General features: G+C 44.3%; 1 protein-coding gene across 1 annotated transcript in view; it reads right to left on the reverse strand.

Annotated features, from left to right (window-relative positions):
• CHMP6 (charged multivesicular body protein 6) overlaps positions 1-21,397 on the reverse strand; it is a 262,530-nt gene that overhangs the window by 82,547 nt on the left and 158,586 nt on the right. The window contains exons 6-7 of the mRNA XM_069655180.1: positions 14,824-14,904; positions 13,726-13,780 (exon numbers count right to left, since the gene is read on the reverse strand). Of these exons, the coding sequence (XP_069511281.1) occupies positions 13,726-13,780; positions 14,824-14,904 (136 nt within the window). The remainder of the gene's footprint in view (positions 1-13,725; positions 13,781-14,823; positions 14,905-21,397) is intronic.

The raw sequence follows: 21,397 nt of genomic DNA on the forward strand, positions 1-21,397 counted from the left end.
CAGGGATACCTGCTCTCAGGTTCGTGAGCAATGAAGTGGTAGTTGCACGTCAAAGAAGATCAGAGACCTTGACAGCGGTGATGGGGTGGAGTTGCACAGCATTGTAGTGAGGCTTGCTAGGATATTTTTGTCAATTCAGCCCAGGAGCCTCGTTGGTTCAGTTATCCACCTATCGGCCCAAGCACTGGTGACTACAGGAAGTGATTGAATAGCCAGTTTCGGGAAGGATTAAACACAGCAAGTTCACTTAAATGTATATGTCCTGCACAATCCCTTAGGAGAAGGGGAGATGCTTCCCTGCACATGGACGGCAGACTTATCCCACTTGTTCGCTGGTTTCCTCTTCACACATCCAGCGTCAGCCAGCCTGTCAATACCCCTGCTCCATGCCACAGTGTCGGGGCCTGCATGGAATATGATCCCGACCCAGGACCTCCGCTATCGTGCCACAGCACAATACGGCTGCGCTCAAAGCCACGTCGCCATGGGTGAACCAGATGGGCCGTCACAAGCCTTGCCAAGGGATTTATATGGTCCGTAGGTTGGTACCCCTGTGGCGCCTGCCCACACGCTGGAGTCCAGCAAATTGCAAGGCATTATTTATTGTTCGCCCCCATCCTGTACTGTATACGTCAGGTGACTAAGCACCATTAATCTCTCACCTCCAGCAGCCTCCTACCAAATGCGGGTGTGTTGTCCACCATTGTACATCTACCGCAAACCTGTGGTGACCAACTAGCCAGGTATACACGTAGGGAAACTATGATCCCCAGGATTTATCGGAGCACTAACGGTGCAGGTCCATCTTGGTCGCAGCGCAACAGCCACCCCGCCCTTCTATCCCCTCTACCCCCTCCCCCCCATTTTGGTTCATTTGTACTGTCCATTCCAATTATGTTTCCAGTTGGCATTGTGTTCCCGATGTCTTGAAACATTTTGCTCCTTAAGGGATCTGTTGCTGCCCTTTTGAGCATTTTATTTACATCAGACAGCCTGGTTGTAGGTTTTATTGAGAAAAACTGTTCATGTTTCTTCTTTGTTACAATGAAGAGTGGACATTAATTTTTCTTTACTCTTCTATCCTGTGAAATGTAGGTCAGGGAGTGGGGGATTCTAAAGCTTCTTTGGAGGGACTATTCTAATTCAGTAGTTTAGGGCTATATCCATTTATAGAATCAGTAGACAATGGTTTGAGAGTGGCAACTGTTCGTTGACAATCAAATTATTTTAGCAGGGGATAAATCTGTAATAGGATAAATGATTATGGTACAGCCCTGAGATGGGTTAAAAGTAAATTACATGTGATCGCCTTTTCTCCTCCCATTCAGGATTTGCATTCCTACACTTGTACAGGTTTAACAACTTTCGATTTGAGCTAGTTAATTTATGTTTGTGTGCTACACTGGTATGTTGTATGTCCTGGCAATAGCAGTCTGTTCAGCTGGTTTGAAATTAAGGCTAGATCTGAACAGTTTCTTATTGTAGTCAAAGATGATTTTCCCCTATTTTTGAAAACAAATAAAATCTGCCTTAAAGTAAACTTGTGGGGCATGCAAATTACAGAGATTGATCTCAGATTAAATTTGTATTTGCGCCGCATCTAGATAGAAATATGAATGTTAGCATGTGCCACACTTAAATGAAACTGTGAATGTTACCAAGTGCCACACTCGGATGGAATTCGTGATCACTAGCCTGCCTCACATCTAGATAGGATATTGAAGCTTAGCAAGTTCCACACTCAGAAGGAATAGTGAATGATAGCAACCATCACACCTAGACATAATTGCAAGGGCAGAAATACCAATTAACTGATCCACTAACAATTTCACCCCTCTGCATACACCTCTCAAACTCTAACCAAACACAACCACAAGCCTAAAACACAACAATCCGCATAAACTTCACTACACTGCAACAAAACAAACCACACAGACTCAACACCACACGACGACTACCGACCGTAAAACACCCCAAGCCCAACCAACGGACCCACCGGGCTGAGGCTGCCAACAGCACATCACTGCTCTTTTGCACTTTTCCAGCTTATTCCCACTAACTAACCCCCCGGTCCCATTTTCAGAGCCGCCACAGCGCCAGGCAACACTCCGGTGGTGATAGTGCGCGGTACAAATATCCTTTCACATTAACATTAAAATCTTTAGATATCTTAATCAAAATGTGTGCAGCGATTTACATTTGAGAGAAGGGGAATTCTGTTATTTTTTTATCTACCACCATAACAAGTTCTCCACATAGTATCAACCTTTTGAATTTTGTATAGCTTCGAAAACATGTAGTCCATTAGTCAGTCGGAGCAGGTTCTTCATTCATCTTTGCTGTAGAAACAGGAATATCATGGATCACCATGCTTCAGAGAGTCTGCACTTTTGTGCTTCTGCCCAAAGAGATGGAAGCCATCCTATCTTGACTCTCACGCACTTCAAACTGTATATACTCGCTAACTCCATGAAAACAGAAAGTGAAACAGCAAGTCTTCCAGTCTCCAATTTTCACACCTCTGCTTGCTACTCCAAACAATCTTCTCATTTTCTGTAGCGTTTGTGCTCTCTATACTCTGCTCTACTCTGCTCTGCTCCTCTGGTATTTCTGGATATGCTATCTAGTTTCTCTTTCCATCTCTCCAATCAGTCACATTCAGTTTCCCAAACTGCTTCCTATTCTGTTCCCTGGGGTCCGTCCTTGTCCACCTTAGTCTTCCCATAAGCTACCCCTGCTAGCCTCCATTTCACGATCTCCTAGTTCGACTTTTGTCATTTCTATGTGGATTCTCAAATCTTTGCGTATTTCTGCTACTTCTCACCTGCTCTTCACTCTTCCATTTCTCTTTTGCCCCATTTCCACCTTTGGGCAGCTTCCCACCATCATAATTCTGCTGAAATTCATAGTGTAATTCGACAACTCAAACTTCCTGCAACACACCCTACTACCTCTTTTCCTTCCCCTTCTGTCCCAACTTTTATCCTGCGCTTAACGTAATATCAATGTTAGTTTTGAGCGTTCTCTGACCTTCATCCGCCATTTCACGTCTTGCCCAAACATCTGTATCGACTTCACAATCGATGCAAAATTTTCAATTTCCTTACCGTTCCACTCACTAAAACTCACTTTCTCTCGTCTTAAATCCATACCACCCTCCCAAGTTAGACTTGCTGCTTAAGCTCTAGCCCCTTTCATAACTATTTTAATGCAGATATCCATCCTTTGTTCGAGCCTCCATCCATTGCAGGTATTTATCGGTCCCTTGCCTCTTTTCACAGGCTTTCCTTTCATTAAATATTCTTTTACTACATACATTCACAGGCTCCACCAGGTCCCTCATCCCCAATGACTGTTTTTATACTGAGTCACTCTTAGTCTCTCTTACCAAGTCTTCCTTGCAGCTCCGTTTCCTTCTTTCAACTTTAAATCTTTCTCTCTAATAGACTGCCTACTCTGGAACACACTTCCACTTGCTATCTGTTCTGCCCCTACTACCTTGAATTGTTTTGCAATCTCCTGAAATCTCATCTTCTAAAGTAATACAAGCTATTCAATGACCTCTAGAGCAGTCACTTCCTTTGGTTTATAGTTATAATTATAAACGTTCTTTATTATTACACCCTTTTCCAAAATAAATTTCAATTTCATGCTTTGCTTAAAGTTTTAATATAAATAGAATAAAATAATGACGTAGGCAAATCGCCCTGGCTTTTTCAACCAATACCTGGCAACTCTCGCCCACTGCATTGCCATTTTCTGCTCAAATTTCCAGTGCTACGCTGACGACACTCAACTCATTTTCAGGCTGCCTTCTGCCACTTCCTCTCCCTCTCTCATCTCTGATTGCCTAACTGCCATTCAAGATTGGTGTGCCTCCAATGATCTTTGTCTGAATGCCAGCAAGACGGAGATCCTCCTCATCGGCACACCTTCACCATCCTTTCCCCTCACTCTCTGACCGGCCTCCCTTGGCCCTCCTCCTACCCCCACCTGCGAGGCTAAGAACCTCGGGGTCATCTTTGACTTCACCCTTTCCTTCTCCACCCACATCTCTGAGGTCTCTAAAAAGTCACATTTCCGACTGCACCTGCTCAGAGGTACTCTGCCTTTCCTCTTCTTCCCCCAGAAGATCATGTTATCTCAAGCTCTGGTTCTCTCTAGCTTGGACTATTGTAACAGCCTCTATCTAAATCTACCTGCCTGTACTCTTTGCCCTCTGCAACTAATCCAGAACAGGACTGCGAGACTTGTCCTTGGCCTCAAGCCCTGGGATCGCATCTCTCCAACTCTGAAATCTCTCCACTGGCTCCCAGTGGATGCAAGGATTAAATTCAAAACCCTCTGCATTGTCCACAAGGCTTTCTGGGGCCTGGGTCCAAAATACCTTCAGCTATCCATCCGCAAATACCTCCCCTCTCGAGCTCTTCGCTCCTCTACCTCCAACTCACTCAGGGTCAGTTGTTTTTCTAAGAAACGAGCTGGGGGTAGATCTCCGTCTTCGGCTGGGGCCTCCCTCTGGAACAGCCTCCCTGCCACTCTAAAACTTCAGGAGAACCATATCCGGTTCCGGAAGCACCTCAAGACCTTCCTCTTCGCTCCCCCTCTCCCCTGCTGATCTGTTCTCTTGGCACCGTGCACCTGGCCACCCTCTGTCTTTTGGGCCCAGGTACCTGCTCATCCTGCCACCCTCCCGCATTGCCTCCGGGCCACCCCTTGCACTGGGGTCTGTATCTGTACCCATACAGCACCCCCCTTTTCCTTCCTACACTCAGACCTACCCTGTCTGCTGCCTTAAACCAAGCACTTGCAAATTGCTGGCTGCATTACCACTGTTTGTTGCCTTTATTATTTATTTATTGTTATTTATCTGTTCCTCCTCTGTTTCGCACTTTCCACCTCTCCCCCTTCCAATCACTTTTCCCCTCCCCCCTCTCCCATGCACTTACGTGTTCTCAATGTCACTGGGCCTAGTAAGATCGCTGTTTTGTTCTCCCCTGTTCCCCTCCCTTGCCTTGTCGCGCTCTGAAACACTTGTGTACGAGCGCGATAGAAATAAAATATGAATCAATGTGAATCTGAAACAGTTTTGCACTGCAAAAATGCCATTAGAAGAGCATCCCTCCAACATGAACTCCTAAACCTGTCCACTGAATGGAAGTCAATACCATAACAAGCAGCCCTAAAGATAAGGGGCGTATAAGACACTTTTACTCCCTAACACAATACTCCTAACAGAAATATGAAACAAACACATAGAAGCTGGTCTCCCTGCTTTCAACCACACAGCTCCAAAGATAGTTTGGGCCAGTAGTAGACATAGTGCCACAGGAAGAAACTTCTACTATTGCCCTAAGAGCATGAATAAAATAGATTAAGTTCACTCCTGTTCCCAAACCAAGCAAAGTCATTATGAAGACAGCTGCAAAAAAAACGCCACTGGTTGATCTGCAGGGTGAAGAAAAAGTCACTGTACTAAAAATCCCTTAGAGAGGGGAACCCTAACGTTGGCAGAAAGGGATTATAAAAGTATTTTAAAGAAGAAGAAAAGAGAATATATGGAACACAATTCGGATAATTTGTTGGATGCTATTAATGAAAAAGGATAATTGTACATATTGGCACCTGATCACTACAAGTTTTTCTAAAGAGAAGGTAATTCTTCATAGTAATATTTCCAGAAGAGGTGCGGGAAAGGATAGAGAAAGAGATGGACAACCCACCTGTATTCAACTGAATCAGTGCCCAAAATGTGATATCTTGATCTTCACAATAGAAGTCTGAAAAGACATTGGCAACGAAAGATCTGATAAAGCGCCCGTGTCAAGTTTCCAATGGACCGATTTAAATCGGAACCAAGGGTATGGGAACCCTATTTAATGAGATTGTTTAATGCAATTACCCAAACAAATAAAATCACAAAATCCTGGACCAATGCAGAAATCCCCATTTCCAAAAAGGGGCGATGTGCGGTACAATCCTAAAACATTGTTGGACTTGGGAGGTTAGTCACACAGGTCCTATTAAGCCAACTGGAAGCATGGATTGGAGAGAGAAGTTTATTTAATCATCGGCAGGCTGGCTTCCAGTGCAGCATTGGTACTATCGATCAGTGTTTTAGGCTAACCCGGCTCAGAGAAATGTGTGAATCTAGGAAAAATGCACTTGTATGTGATCATTATTGATCTAAGAACTGTGTCCCTAGGAACGTTATGGAAGTATTTGCTCATTATCGAAATTCCCTCATCAGTACTCTACTCCATTTTTTATCATTATATAGTGCAAAGGAGGCGACCATTAGATGGGGCATAGTTGAGGCTTCCTGATCCCCAAATTGTTTGGTCTATTCATTGACCAGGAGGACGACGTATGTGCTAGGGGTAACTATTCCATGCTAATGTTTGCTGACAATGCAGCATTTCTCTCACTAACCCCGTCAGGCTTAGAAAAACAATTGACTATCTGAACAATTCTGCAGGGAAAATGGATTACAATCAATAACACGAAAACTAAAATAATGGTATTCACAAGGAAAAGAAAAATGAGACCTACCATTTCAATTAATCTAAATGAAAACATTCTAGAACTAGTATTTATTTAAGATTATCTTGGCATGAGAATGACTGCAAAGGGAACATGGCATAAGCAACTAGAGAAAGCAGGTGTAACTATCAAGGTACAGTGGGGAAATTGCCAAGTTTGCAAGAACATGCAGAGATGGGGCTTTGAAAGTCCCTATCGAAGCATATATTTTGCAGGCCCGGCAAGCAGCTATTTATGGAGTAGAATTACAATGATAACTTAAGAGCAAGGATCTCTCAGCTTCATAAAGAGCAACACAAGCCTACCCGGTTGATACTGCGGTTTCTTAAAGTCAAATTGTATAGTATAGGAGGCACCATAAAGCCGAAACCGTTGTTGCATTGGATAGGATTATGCAGTTCGCTCACTCTTGCATTATATAGGGAAGCTGTAAAGGAGGTACTGAAGCAGGACTGTGAGGCGAATCTCTCGTGGTACAAACACATCAAAAATGCATTGAACTCTTGAGTATTGAAAAAATTCAGAGACAATGAAAGTGGGTACTAAACAGTTTTAAAAAAAATTACATTTCATGACCTAGAAAATGGATGGCACGGCATCCATAAATGAGTATTTGAGCAAAAAATTTGAGTTGCGGTACGAACGATATCTTGATGATGTGCTGAAACTGAAATATCTGAGGTTGCTATACATGACATTTAGGCTTGGTAAACTGCCTCTTGCATCAAAACATAAATGGGACATTAGCGTTACCAACAAATGCTGCTACTACAAAACAATGGAGAGTGAAATGTATTTTTTGATAATTTGTCTGTTGCATTTAGATTGTAGGAAGATGTATCTGAAACCAAGATTTCTATTTTGGGAAATCAGAAGTGCAGACAGGCTCCCTCGCTCTGCAGCAGAACGAGAGATGAGGCAACCATGTTCGCAGTAGCTAAGTGTTTATAAAGAGTCTAGATTGGAGCTAATGTGTGTAGCTCAATGATGGTTGATTTAGACCAACGGGATCATTTAATATTTTTTTTAACCAGAAATTAATGGATTACTTAGAATATGCTAGGGTGCTGTTGATCATTTAAAACAATGTTCGGAATGATATATAATTATATTGTTTTGCTAGCGTCTGAATAATGTATGAATTTTTATATTTAACATGTTGCAATATATCTAGGACGTTTGGTCGATAAGATAAAGAACTTATTACAAACACCCTGATATTTTACAGTTAAAAACATTTTTATTTGCTTATAAAATACTGCCACTGGGAATGGGACTTATTTACTCCTTAAAAAATATTTACTCAAAACTTGTTTATCACTGATTACAAAAATATGTATCTAATCTAATATAATCTAATATCTCTCTGAAGCACCAGATCATCCATTCATATCGAAATAATCAATATGCCCCGAGCTGCAGGGGCATTACCGAGTCAGGAAATGCCCCGGGGCCCACAGTTATACATCCAAGGTGACCATAGATTGAGACTAGAAGACATGCCACGTCAAGTTGGTCAGACTGCAGCAGCCAACCTTACAGTGTTGTGAGGAATTGCTATCTGGCTATGGCGTAGAAGTCCTGCCTTTTTTGATTTTTATTTGATTAATAAAATGATGCAGGTCATTCCATCTCAGAAAGGGTAATATGCTAATCGGGTTCCCCTGTCAGAGGGTCCATGCCAAAACAGTGTGCACCTATGCCTTGCAGGATAAGTAGCCTGATCTGCAGTGCTTGCTCTACCAGTGGCACTGAGCACGCTCACAGGACACAGGTTGTCCATTTGACAACTCCAGCAACGGCCAAGTCTCTGAAGCGCAAAGCTTTATATTTAAGGCATGCACCACTGTTTCCAAAACTACATAACTATGATGATTCAGTCTTGGTGGCGCTATAACTGTCAATATAAGCCATGCCTGAGTTTGAGGAAGGTGGCCAGCATCTCTTAATTATCCAAGCCACATTAATGTGGTATCACATGGGTCACAGCTCAGCGGTGGAAGGGTCATCTGCATTCCCCAAGCCAGGCTGTCTGCTGCCAGTATGACTGTAGCCTTAGGGGTTGCCCCTCTGGTCCTTTGTTAGGGCAGTTAACACCCTCCCCTGAGAGACAGCCTCTCCACAGGAAGCGGTCCTGTGAACAGGAATAAAAGGGCATACCCCTTCACAAAGGGAGTAGCCTCAGAACAGGATGCTGCATACCATGAGTGCCTTTAGTTCTATTGATAAGGGAAGAGTGTGGGGTTCGTGTAGACAGAGGGAGCCCCTCACAGCTGGAGGAGGGTTCCACCATCTGGTTTTTCTCTGCCTACATTTTTCCTTCCTGCAGCATAAATCACTTTGGGCATGATGTCAGAAGGCAAAGCCCACTTGTTCCAAGAGCAGGGGATTGGACTCTTAATGCAGGGTTGGGTTTGTCCAATCACCTGTAGACGTTTGCCTTTAAAAGACGAAGTCTACCTAGTCTTCTCAAATTCACTTTGGAACAAAAACCTAAAGAAAAAAGTTGTTGGACCTCTGTTGGGAGAACTGATTTTCCACAGTTCTCTACCAGTGAGGTGAAGACTGAGGGCCTTATTCACAGAGCATTTTCCAATGGGGTTGCGCAATTATAAAAGGCTTCTGTGAATCAGGCCCAGAGTGTCCACGGCAGAGGCAAGCTCGTTTCCCTACCAATCCCCAGGGGCCAGTGGGGGTGAACTTGCTGCTGGAACAAGACCTGCATCTCAGCCAGTTGCACTACAGCTCAGACCCTCATCTGAGTGTGCACCAGCCTCCCTTGCATTGGAGCACCAGATCAAGGACTATTGTAGTACCCGATATAACCCCAAGGGGGACACAACACCTAAAGGCGAAGGCAGCCATAATTCCTGCATTTCCTGCTGTCAAACCACACCAAACCTTGATTTGAGCCTGTTCGGCCGCTTCAAACTCTCTCTCAGGCACTCACCCACATTTTGATCTGCTGATCTTCAGAACACGCGTGTATGTGTAGCTTGTGGGATATATGTGTATGTACAAATGAACATACATTATGTAAACATACTACCTTCTTATGTGTGTTTAAACTGGTTCTTGATACCACTAGTTTTGCCATCATGGGTGCTAAACATGATAAACATGTTTTTTTTACCAAAATTATCCATACAAATGCAAACCATACAGCTGTATGGGTTCACAAGCAACACATACACACCTGTACACATACATAGACGCACAGACATTTTTAGACACGCACACAGTCACATTTAATAACAAACTTAATATAATTTTTAAAGTGCTTTGTAGAGCCTCCGGCTAATAAGCGGTCATAATAGGGGCTTCAATTACCCAATATATGGATAATTCCACCACCAGAGCCCAGTTCGGGTGCCCACCCACCAGACTGCACACATCCAACTGATATCTTCAGCACCACACCAAACTCTAGGATGCAGCTACCATCCGGCATTTACATCAGCTGCACACATATGTGGTGCACCCTACGACTCTACCTCTCTCTACTGACCAGAACTACGGTTCCCAAGGGAGTTCAACCTACCCACGCTTTGAGGTCATATCATACAATGATATATAGAGCGCCATATAAATGCCAAGTAATATAACTACACCCCCCCCCCCAGACCGCTGCAGACTGTAGAAGGATAGCCAGTGGGACAATCAATGGCCCCAAAAGCAGTGCTTATGACCCCATTTGTCTTTAAACGAAGCAGCAGCTAAGCCAAGATCCTCAATGATTGGGTGAATGAGTAATACCATTACAATAGTTACTTTATTTTTAATTGGGAGTGAAAGTTCCAGGGGTAGAGACAGTGAGGCACCGACACAAAAGCCCTGCCAAATCAATGACCTGGCTTAAAAGGAGCCAGCGTTATCACCCCTCCCCCACATATAAAAATTCACAGCTCAAATGATACGATAGGTTATTTTTAACGTGCGTAATACCCAGAAGTTTCTAAGCGTGGACCGGGGATCAAACCCGTGTTGCTCTGTGTCGTCTTGCTTCCAAGGCGAGCAGGTTGCCCCTAAGCTATCCTCCAGAGGTCTCATCTTATGAGCACCCAGGTACCCTGCACAAGCCAATTTGATTTGCATAAACAAAGGATTTGTTTAACAGAGGAAAGACCACACTAAAGGTTCATGGCAGGTGCCTAATCCCACTGTGCCCAATTTGGTGGCCAATTTTAATCTGCCTTCCCCTTGACCACTCCTTCCTACTGCTAATTCATCTTCCCCCAATGATTTCCAATGCAGCATGTTGCAGGTCTACTATTCAATGCCCAGCCACCTGCCTCTCGCTGACATCAAAATCCATGCCATGTAAAAGGAAATGGGACTCAGATTGTAACCCTAGCTTCCATTTGAAAACAGTCGTAGTTTTTTTTCACATAAGCAAGAGTCCACTTAATGTAAGCCTGCCCTATCCCGTATTTTCCCTTCGGTCAGCCTTAGCAACCTGGATGTTTGTCCCTGGGATGTTAATACCACATTCATCGTGGCTGTACCGGGTGGTATCAACCTTCTATTAAGTTTGGTTTCAGACCATTACACACTCAGTAGGAATTGCATGCCGCTCCATCATTGCTTAAATACAATACTTTCCCCTCTCCTTAACTCCCTGTGTACCCGTTTCCTAGGACATTTTCTAGACAATATGTCAAGGATGAAACAATGCACTCCATACAGTAAACCCTGCACTTCAACCAGACCCCAAAAATATTAAATTGCAAAAGAAACAAAAAAGCGGGTTTCATTGTACTTAAATATACATACAGCACAGTAGACAATATTGCAAAAGAAATTCAACATCATCTTAAGTATATGCCCATTGTCTAAATCACAACCCTCGTTTTTTCAACTGCAAGAGTGATTATTGCTGTCGAGTTATATATTTTTCAATAATTAAGGTGTCAATTTAAAGTATAACTAATTTTGTGGCTTTGCCAATTCTGCATAATAATCTACACTATAGCGTACACTGAAAGCTGAAACCCTTGTAGGGATGCTCAATTTTGTCAGGTAAGGCACAGTGAGATTAAAGGATTGCTCAGAATCACAATATTTGGTTAAGTGGTGAAGCTGCAATTTGATCCGGGTTTGCACCTTGGTCCTTGACCACATATCTAAAACAGCTCTAGTTGCTACTGATGTGTCAATGTTTAGCTTCAAAGGGCTAAAATAATATTTTGCTTTTTAGAGGGGATTTTAAATGTCCACCAATCACTTAATAGTTACCCAGACAAAATATGACAAACATTACATGCATCTTTGATGCTTAAATTGACATTCTTTGCATCAACCTCTAGATGTCGGACTATGCTGAGTATTACATGACATGTTCTAGAAATCGAAACGGGACGTCGACGGGGCATGTTTGTATTATTATCCCTATTGTGACGTGTACAGTTCCCATGGTCCGTCAAACGTCTGGGTGCTCCGATTGTTTTTTCCCCACCATCATCATGGTTGCATTCTGCGGAGTTCTACGCTAAAGTTATTACTAGTCACTGAGACTTATTAACTATAGCATATTGTTACATATCACTTGTTGCAACGCTCTGCCACTGACCCATTCAGTGAAGCTCGACAAAACTTCCATCCTTCAGGCTCCAGCCTAGACAGTAGGGAGAGTGGGGGTGGAATAACCTTTCTTAGACTTCATTTAGAGAATGCCTAAATTCATATTTCACTTTAACCCCCGTTATGTCTCGCTCTCTTCTGCTATTTAAGTTGGAGAACACTCAATTTAAATGTTGCCTTTCTTGCACCTAAAGGTTTCCCCTGCAAGGGACACGACGTGTGTAACCACTGCCTCCCTCGGTATCACCAGGAAAAGAAGTGCAAAGCATGTAAGCTCTTTCGGCCAAAAACCCTTAAGGACAGACAGTCTAAGTGCTGGGCAGCCTACACAATGCAGGCGGATGCATCGTCCGAGTTCCCCGCTGGCACTGAGGAATCCGAGGTTGTAAAAGGCAGACTGGAACACTTCGGAGGAGGGTTGAATATGCCCCTGGTCAGGGAGCGAATATGGTACGAGGGAGGGGGTGGGGGAAGGGTAAATGGAGTGGAGGAAAGGATCAGAGGAATCTTCATGTGGCTCATTAGCCCTGCAAGGCCCCGCTTTGAGGCCCAATTTAAAACCCTGTCATAACCTGGCCCAAGTGGGCCCCCAACCACTTAAAGCCCGGCCCTCTCTGATGGTCAGTCGTCTGTAGGGAGTTTGATGGTGTGAGGATCCACCAGACAAAATGCGTTTTCATATTTGCTGGATATCTCAGCATCAAGGAAACAAACATTTGCCAAAAAGTAACAGTATGCTTCAGATGGCTATGGTGGCAATACTTGACCGAGTTACGAAAAGGGAGAAAAAGATTACCACAATAAATAAGTGCCTCTCCGTGTAATACAACATTGGAAAGTAAAATAGATCTTTTGAAAGTGTAATTTCAGTCTGAAAAAGTTTGGAAAGCGTCAGTCAGTGCTCCAAGATCCATGACTCCACAGGGCGTACTAATTAACTGATGTTCACCTATTGATCGCCCTGCATGACCACATAATGGGGTCAGCTGGCTGTCATAACTGGTCACATTCTCGGTTCATATCTAGAAGCCAGTTTTACTTCTGTTTGCATAAAAAAAATCTATATTTTTAAATTGCTTTTTAAATTGAAAATGTATTTTAAGAAAGTGTTTTACGATCTTACCATTACTCAGATCTATTAAGGGTGAATATCTCAGGTTAAAGAATATTGTAAATGGTTAATCCAAGCCAATTTCGGGGTCAACTTAATTAACCAAATGTGGGATAAGGACCTACCTGTTAGAGAAAGAAAAAACAGTTTTTTAAAAAGAAGCTGTACTAAAGAAAATGCCTTCAAAAGATAACTGGGAATTACCTGGCCAAAGTGCACCATTATCTTATATGCACTCTGAAGCTTAGCTTCATTGATCACGGTTACGGATACTATCCCCACTCATTCCCTACACTGTCTGACTGAGATGCATCCTGGCTGGCAACGTGGCTCTGATAAAAATATCAAACATGGGCAGAAATATCAATAGCACCTGAACGAAAAAAAAAAAAGGTACAGTAAAAAAAAGCTACATGAAAGAGGACTGTAAGAAGACAAAAATACACATCTGTTCATGAAAATTGGACAGCAAGGAACAGCAGGAATAATACCTGGTTTCTTTTCTGGTAGGGGCTCCGTGGGTGCCTCAGGCAGCTCCAGGTCTTCCTGTGATATCAGAAAAAAGAATTCTCAAAGGTCTGCCAGGGGTGAAGGGTTAAACAATCAGGAGCCCCAGACGTCTGCACGTGCTAGGCAATTAAAAAATATATACCCAAGACTAGATCTTAAAAAGGTACCTGTGAATCATCTCTTTGAATGCCTTAAATCATTCCTCACCATCATCCGAAGACATTTCAGCACTCCACCCTCATGAATGACCAAAGTTAATCACTTCCCTTACAAAAAATATCCAACAGATACCCTCTCACATTTCAAGGGAAGAGATTGAGGCCTTTTCACAAAGGTAAAAATGACTTGTCCTTGGCTTTGATGTGCTGTAACAGCTTTCCCGTTTCCTTCTGCACTAGGATTAACTTTGCATTAGACCAAATACCCCCATGCCAAGCACATTATACCTACCAGGTGGTTCTCAAGCCCTGGCAACTTGGCAACCAGCCTGCTAGAGGCCAGCAACCACAATCCTAAAGGGCCATTAACAGAAAAGGAGCCAGCAAAACAAAATGCTCCTGGTTGACTTATACAGACAACCCTGTGTAGATGTGTGCGCGTGTAGGGTGCACACAGCATGCCTGCTGAATGAATAAATCACCTTGCTTATGTATGCAGCTTCAAAGCTAAATTGAATAATTGACACCCATTTCTCGCTCATCTTATTTACCTCCAGATTGGTTTCCTAAATGCTAAGCGTCCTCTGCAACAGAGGTCGACTGGCCCGTAGTGAGCAGCTGAATGGCTGTTCGAACTGGTGCACAGTTATCCAAGCTCTCCGCCCCCAAGCAGCCTTTTAAGGATGCAGCCAGTCAGTCACTCCAATTTCCCTAAACCCCAGACAATATTTGATTAGCAGAGAGAACAAAAGAGCTTGAGTCCTTTAGCACCAAACCCAGACGAGTTTCTTCAAGAGGAAGAAATTAATCCGTCAAAAGTCACGTTTTCAGTGTACTTAAGTTGCAGGAATCAGTTACTGCCGATGACTAAACAGGAACTTGAAAATACCATAACAGCCGCTGCATCACAGCATTTCTCACCTGAGTCAGAGCATTTAACTCCTCCAAGATGGCATCTTCATCTTCTTGGGTCAAGTTTCCAGACAGCATTTCATCGATTTGCTGAAAGAATTAAAAAGCAGAAAGCACTGCTGCTTAGGGAGATCTTGTTATATATCAAGGCTTGAATACTCAAAGCAGAGTCCTGAAATGTCACCCTCATTGTACTCCATGGCAAAGCATAACGCTTAGTCTCAAGGTCGTGTCCCATTTGCCCCCACCCTTCCCATTTGGCTTGCGGTCAGAGGCCGTGCAAGATGGTCACCTCGATACCTGGACAGAAGGTTGGGTCCAACATCTTGCACAAGGTCACATAGTTTCTAGTTCAAGGAAAACACAAACCCAACTCATGCGGTCCAGCAAGAACAAAAGTCACAACTCGGTTTCCAGCTTTTGGAACTCTTACAAGCATATAGCAGTTTTAAAGGTTAACTGGTTCTAAGGGACAAAATACCTGTTTTGTAAGAATACTAAATAAAATTCGGTAGGTTGGACACCAGCTGTTAATAACACTGCATTCCTAATAGATTTAAATCCACCAAGGCAAGTTAACAAGAAAAAAATGTCATTGTTTGAATCTGTTTGCTCATAAAGTGCCAGGGGAATGTGCATGGTGGTGCCAGCAGAAAGGCGAGGTGAAAAATGTTAGCTAAAGGGGCAGGTTTTAAAAATAGAACCCGCAAATTATAGCATAACATTGCCCCACAATGGGATTCAATTTTGGCCAGAGGCTGAGTGCACTGTGCGAATGGAGATGGAGGATTGTGGGAGACATTGGGGTACACCTCAGAGAAACAACCAGGGATTCTGTCCCCCCGACCTAATCACCTGACAAATGCCATCCCATTTCCCAACTTGCAGAAGTCTTGAGTAGGCCCAGAGCACAGCGCATGAGTAAGTTGGAGGGAGGTATAAGGAAGACATGGTATGAAACAGTGAAGACAGACAAGTGATCACAGTTCAAGGGTGTTTACTGAACTTCAAATGTTCAAATGGGTTATTTGAACGCCTATCTAATCCTAAATATAAAGATGGAAGCACGCTACGACGAACACATAATAACGCAGTCCTAGTGGAGTCTGTGAAAATAAAAGTGCCAATATTAATAAAACATATTGCCAATCCTTACTTCTAAATACAAATGGTGTGGTACAGCAGTGTAATCAAAACGCAAATCAGAATAGTTGAGCAGTTGGCCTCCCTCCCCACGTTTTCAGTAAGGGACAAGGCGGCATGCTTGAGCTTCACACACCCACTCTGGGTTCTTGGCCACGAGGAAAAAGTTCAAAGCAATGATATCGGGGCCTTTTGCCAAAGCTTCTTTTCCAATAACAGTCCCTTACTGCAGTGGGTCTGTCGCACCAAATAAGCACCATAGTTCTTTGTTATCAGGGCTCACATGTACAAGTTATAGTTTTCAATATTCATCATGGGTCTCTCTCCTTCAGGCGTGGATCCCTTTTTACCAAACCACAATGTTCAGAACTGCTCTCCCTCGTTGGGGCTCAGACCACCCAATCTCACTTTCTATGACTTTTGAATGTGCGATGGGTTTTGCTGAACCGTTGCGTTAGGGAGAATTCTCTGTAAAGGCTAATTTCCCAAACCTAGTGAGTCCCCCAGCAGCTTTGCTGTATTTTCTGGGGTTTATTTTTTCTCCTGCTAAAAGTGAGACTCTTTCTCCCACTCTTAGACATGATTTGAGGTGTTCCTTTGACTTTGTATGTGTTCTATGGGCTATGGGGTCCTTTACCCCATAGGGCTTCATGTGTTTTTGATATGTGGGTTACACAGCACCCTCTGTGCAGTAACCCAGGGGTGTCGTCGCAACCCCCAAACATACCATGGGACTGACTACTGTCTCCCAGGGCATGTAAAGTCCCCATTGGCTTTACTAGTCTCAAATTGTGAACTGAACCAGTACAAAGCATCATATTGTGGACGTACTGGTTGGGGCAATTCGATTGCCCCGGGGTCTGTTGTTCGAGGGGGCACTGTCCAGTCCCCCCCGACCGAGTTTTGGCTGGTGGCAGTGGATACTACTTTTTATATTCGACCGCGAATATATTCCTATGGGATTTTCCCATTGTTCGAGGCTACCACTTTTTAACATAGCCTCGAACATACCGCCGGTTTATTAAATTAATATAAATTCACCGGTTGGTATTTTTTGCCGAAACATGGTTCCAAAATGGCGTTTGTGTTCGCTTCTGTGACTCCAACCCAAGTCGAGCCCTTTGTTCCACTTTTTGGCAGGCTTCTCCACAGAAGCCTCCAAAAGTGGTGCCACTCTGTCTGGGTACCACAGGGGATGTGGAATGGGGTTAAGGCACCCTGGACTGAGTTGCCGAGGCAACTCAAGTCGCACTCTTGTGTGATTAGCCCAAGTGGGGAGCCGCCCGGCTCACCACTTAGCATGTTTGAGTGGCAGATAGACTGAATGAATGGGTGTTTTCTGCATAAAAGCAGGGCTTTGGGGACTGGAACTTCAGACGTCGCCACAGGACCTAAAGAATCCGAGGAGGGAGAAGCCGAGCCGACCTGCAACGACAACATCACCGGTGGAGCCCTGCTGAACCATCTCACCACTTTTCCCGATGACAGAGGAGATCTCCAGCCCGGAGAGTCTTCTTCCTTTGACTGGTGGGGATAACCAGTTTGCCCATCTTTTCGCCTTCCTTGACCATCTCGTGGCCGCCTTGCCCGTGCCAAGCACCCCGGCAACCGGAATACCACGGTTTACCACTACTGCGAAGAAAAGGTTAGTACCTTGTAACCAGGAAACTCTGCGGCTGGTTTCTTCCCTGGCAGTGCAACGACCTTCAGCTTTCCTCCACGTCGAGACCTCCTCTTCCTCTGGACGAAACACCAACTTGCACCCGCTGCCAGGAACAACTGACCCCGCTGGACCGTTCTTCCCATTTTCAGGTACTGTGTCCCGCCTGGCTTCCCTTGCGACAGATCTTTCGGGGTGAAAGTAAATCCTCGACTTTCTAACCTGGGTTAGCCTGGGGCCTGTTAACTAACCTTTCCTGACTTGATCTCAATCTTTTATGAACGATCTACAAAGACTCTTTGGGCATAACCCCACTGTGTGATCCTGGACACATTTCGCTTGCTCTCTCTAAGAGTGGGCCTGGCATTTGAACTTCCTTTCTCTCCAGTAGCCTTTGCCTAACCTGCCTCACTGTGGTTCTTTGAAAGGTATTGAAATTGTGTGCTTCCATAACTTTGCCTTTTCCCTCCCTTTTTCTATAACTTATTAGAGTGCCATCTTATGTTAAGCGCTCACCTCTGTCTGAAAATAAGTGGTGTTTCTCACTAAGACTTGTCTAATAAGTAATTCGGGTTGTATATATATAATAGTGACTGTGTGTTGAATTTACTTACCTCTTTTTGTGCTAGTGTATTTACAAGTGTGTCTTTAAATAAATAATGATATACTTTTACACCAAAGCTCTGGTCAGTGTTTGCTTGTGCTACTGTGTCTATGTACCTATTGTGTATACTCTATATACTGCCTAACTCATCTTGAGAGAAGTCTGACTGCTCAGTCACAGCTACCAGGTACATCTGGGTGGTACAGACTGCTACCAATTGGGTTTACTGCCAACCACCGGTAGTCCTAAATCTTTTGCAGTGGTCCCTAAGGGAACTGCACAGGTTTCTGCCTAACACGTTGCAGGACCACTTCGATTCACTTTACACAATGTTCATACTTCCGTTTCTGCCACCTCTAGGCTGAATACCTTTTACAGAAACCTTCGATGGAGAACCAACGCGGCGCCGGACCACTCCATCACTGGTATTGTATGTTTCCTTCTCAAAGTTCAAACATTCATCAGCAATTTAGCTTTACTCGCGTCTTTCATCACACGTGTTTAACAATGTTAGTCCCTGCACTCGTTATACAATGTTGCCGCTTGCAACCTTGACTTCAACACAGACCGACCTAGCATCGGTCTCCCCAACACACCGGCTGTGTTGATCTCTCTAGCGCTACTTTCTTCTTGGAGCCAGGGACGATACCACAACGGCTTCTGTTCCTTCCCAACTTGGTCAGCTACGCAGGACGGCCTCTGGTATCTCCGACACACAATACAGGATTCTCCGGCCTGGTTTTCTGGCCTTACGTTTTCTGATCTACAAGGTTTTTGAAAGTAAAGGTTTCCAGTCGGAAATGTCAATGGTATTTCCCTCCTTGCGAACCTTTCTTGTTTTGCCGTCTTTCTCCCCTCTTTCAGCTGCCTTCTCGAAACTGCAACTCCCTTGCGTGCTTTGCCTCGCCCAGAGTGTGCTCTTGTGCTCTGCCTTTTATCTGTGTGGGGAAGTTTAATGGAGGTCAGGTGTGAGTGACTGTCAGTAATTGCCCGACTTCACCGGACCATAGTAGCGGGACAAGTCAGGTACACTGCTCGGGTGGGAGTCTGGTTTCTCCCAGAGCAGGCTGTCAGTGTGGAAGTGTTTGTGATGGAAAGAGCACGGGGGGGGGTGATGTCAGGTAAAGTTCCCACATATCCTGGTAGGATGGGATAAGGGTGTTAGAGGGGCAGGGATACCGCTTCTCGCCATCCAGTGTCCCACTCCCAGAAGAGCCCTCACCCAGGTGATCCCAGACTGGCCCACCACCAGCATCTGGATTCAAAGGCAATGCCCTGGCCACCTGTGAGATCTCCCTGGGGGACTAGCGGTCCGAGCCGAGCACTTCATCTGTATTGTGGCGACACGGATTGGTGCGATTGCTATAATCTTTTATTGCAACAAAATTATAAGCCATCTAAACCTACCTAAACTAAACAATGTCAGGCAAGTGTCAGGAAGTCCGGGGAAGAAAAACAAAATAAAAGGCACCATCGTGGTCAGGGCCCCTGCCTATTTCTATCGCTACAATAATCAAAATCCAAAAAGAACAGTCTTTTTTCAATCCAGAACTCCTTTACCCTGGATGCAAAGTCTTGCGACAAACTTATAGTTCATAAAAGTTCAAACAAAATGTTGACACACAAACATTCTATAGGATTTCCAAGGGGCTACTGGAATGACACTCAGAGGTCGGTCTCACCCGAGGTCTGCTTGTGGTCTTGGTTTCATGGAGATGAGGCCTGTCCTTCCTGGCTGCCAGGATGCCCAGGAGTGGAACTGGATGCGCTGGCTGGCAAATGCCAGACCCAAGGAAACACCCCTTCCAAAGGTTGAAAAAAACCTTGTAGTCAAGGATGACGCTGTCCTCAAGATGTTTTAGTAGAAAGGTCGGTTGAGGCAAAAGCTGAATGTAGGTTCAAACAGGATGCCAAGGCTGATAATGGAAACCTGATACCAAAGCAAGGCATAAAAAGTAAGAGCAAGAGCAGGCAGAAAGAAGTACTGACAAGAAGGCTCAAGTTGCGAATTGGATATGAGAGGTGAAACAAAGTAGCACTAACGAGTGCGACGGGGCGAACTTGCGTAGCTAGCAACAGAGTTGCAACACATTGAGCAGTGTTCCACAGCTGTATTTGTTGTTTGAATTACACCCTTGCCTGCGTTGCTCACCACGTCATATGTAGGTTGTCGGCCATCTCGGGATTGACTTGCTATGTGTCCTGTGGAATAGTTGTCCATTGACATGGATGCCGCCATCTTGCGATTGTCAGGAAGCTCGTATTGCTTAATGATTGGCTTGCATGGCTGTGCCTTCCATCGATCACAGATGGACCATCCGCGGGATCGGAGTGTGACAGACTTCTCCGAGCCGATTCCCCCAAGTTTAATGTAGACTTTAACCAGCTAGTATTTCTCTACACAAGATTTTCCCTGCGTTCCTTTTGACTTCGCAGTATCACACTCCTGTGGAACTGCCCTGAGATCTGTGCAACAAAGTGGTTCCCAACTTTCTCATTCTCTTTTCTGTTCAGTCTAAATATTGACATACCGTGCAAAGACAGCGGACGCATGAAAAGAGCATTTATTTATTTTAGTTATACCGGCGGCGGTAACCACCAGTAACCGACACTTGGAAGAGTTGTGTGTTAACCAATAGCAGTATTGGAGGTGTTCCTCAAAAGACTGATTGGTTTCAACTTTTGGGCTCAGTTTAGAGAATATTAGCGTGTGCGCAAAAGGACCTTCCCTTGGCTTGAACGTTTTTCACGATGTCACACGTGTCAAAGATTGCCCCTAAAGAAGAGCATACATTCTGTTCTCATCAGCAGGCTATTTCGAGAACTTTGCCAGCGCTTTCTTTTTTTTTTTTGAGTAGATAACCCTCTTAATACTGTCAGGGAGCGAAAGAACTTCTGCTAGTTATTCGCTCTTGCCATGGTGAGTGTTTCTCTTGTTTAATTTACAGTTTGTTAGCCTTGTCGGTTTCCTGATGTAACAAAGACTTCTTTTTCATATCCCCTTTGGCTCCTTCCCAGACTTTGCCAACTCCTGGTACCAGTTTGAGTTGGGAAAACTTCACTGGTTCTGCCGGGAACTTGAGCAATTACAGTCTCTTGCTTATTGTTCGCGAGAATTCTCAGAAATGTGCTAATTCCCTCTACCTTAGAGACCCCCAGCAACTTTGCTGGATTTT

Source organism: Ambystoma mexicanum, chromosome 3q (assembly GCF_040938575.1).
Source record: "Ambystoma mexicanum isolate Mex_15411 chromosome 3q, UKY_AmexF1_1, whole genome shotgun sequence".
Taxonomy (NCBI): Eukaryota; Metazoa; Chordata; class Amphibia; order Caudata; family Ambystomatidae; genus Ambystoma; species Ambystoma mexicanum.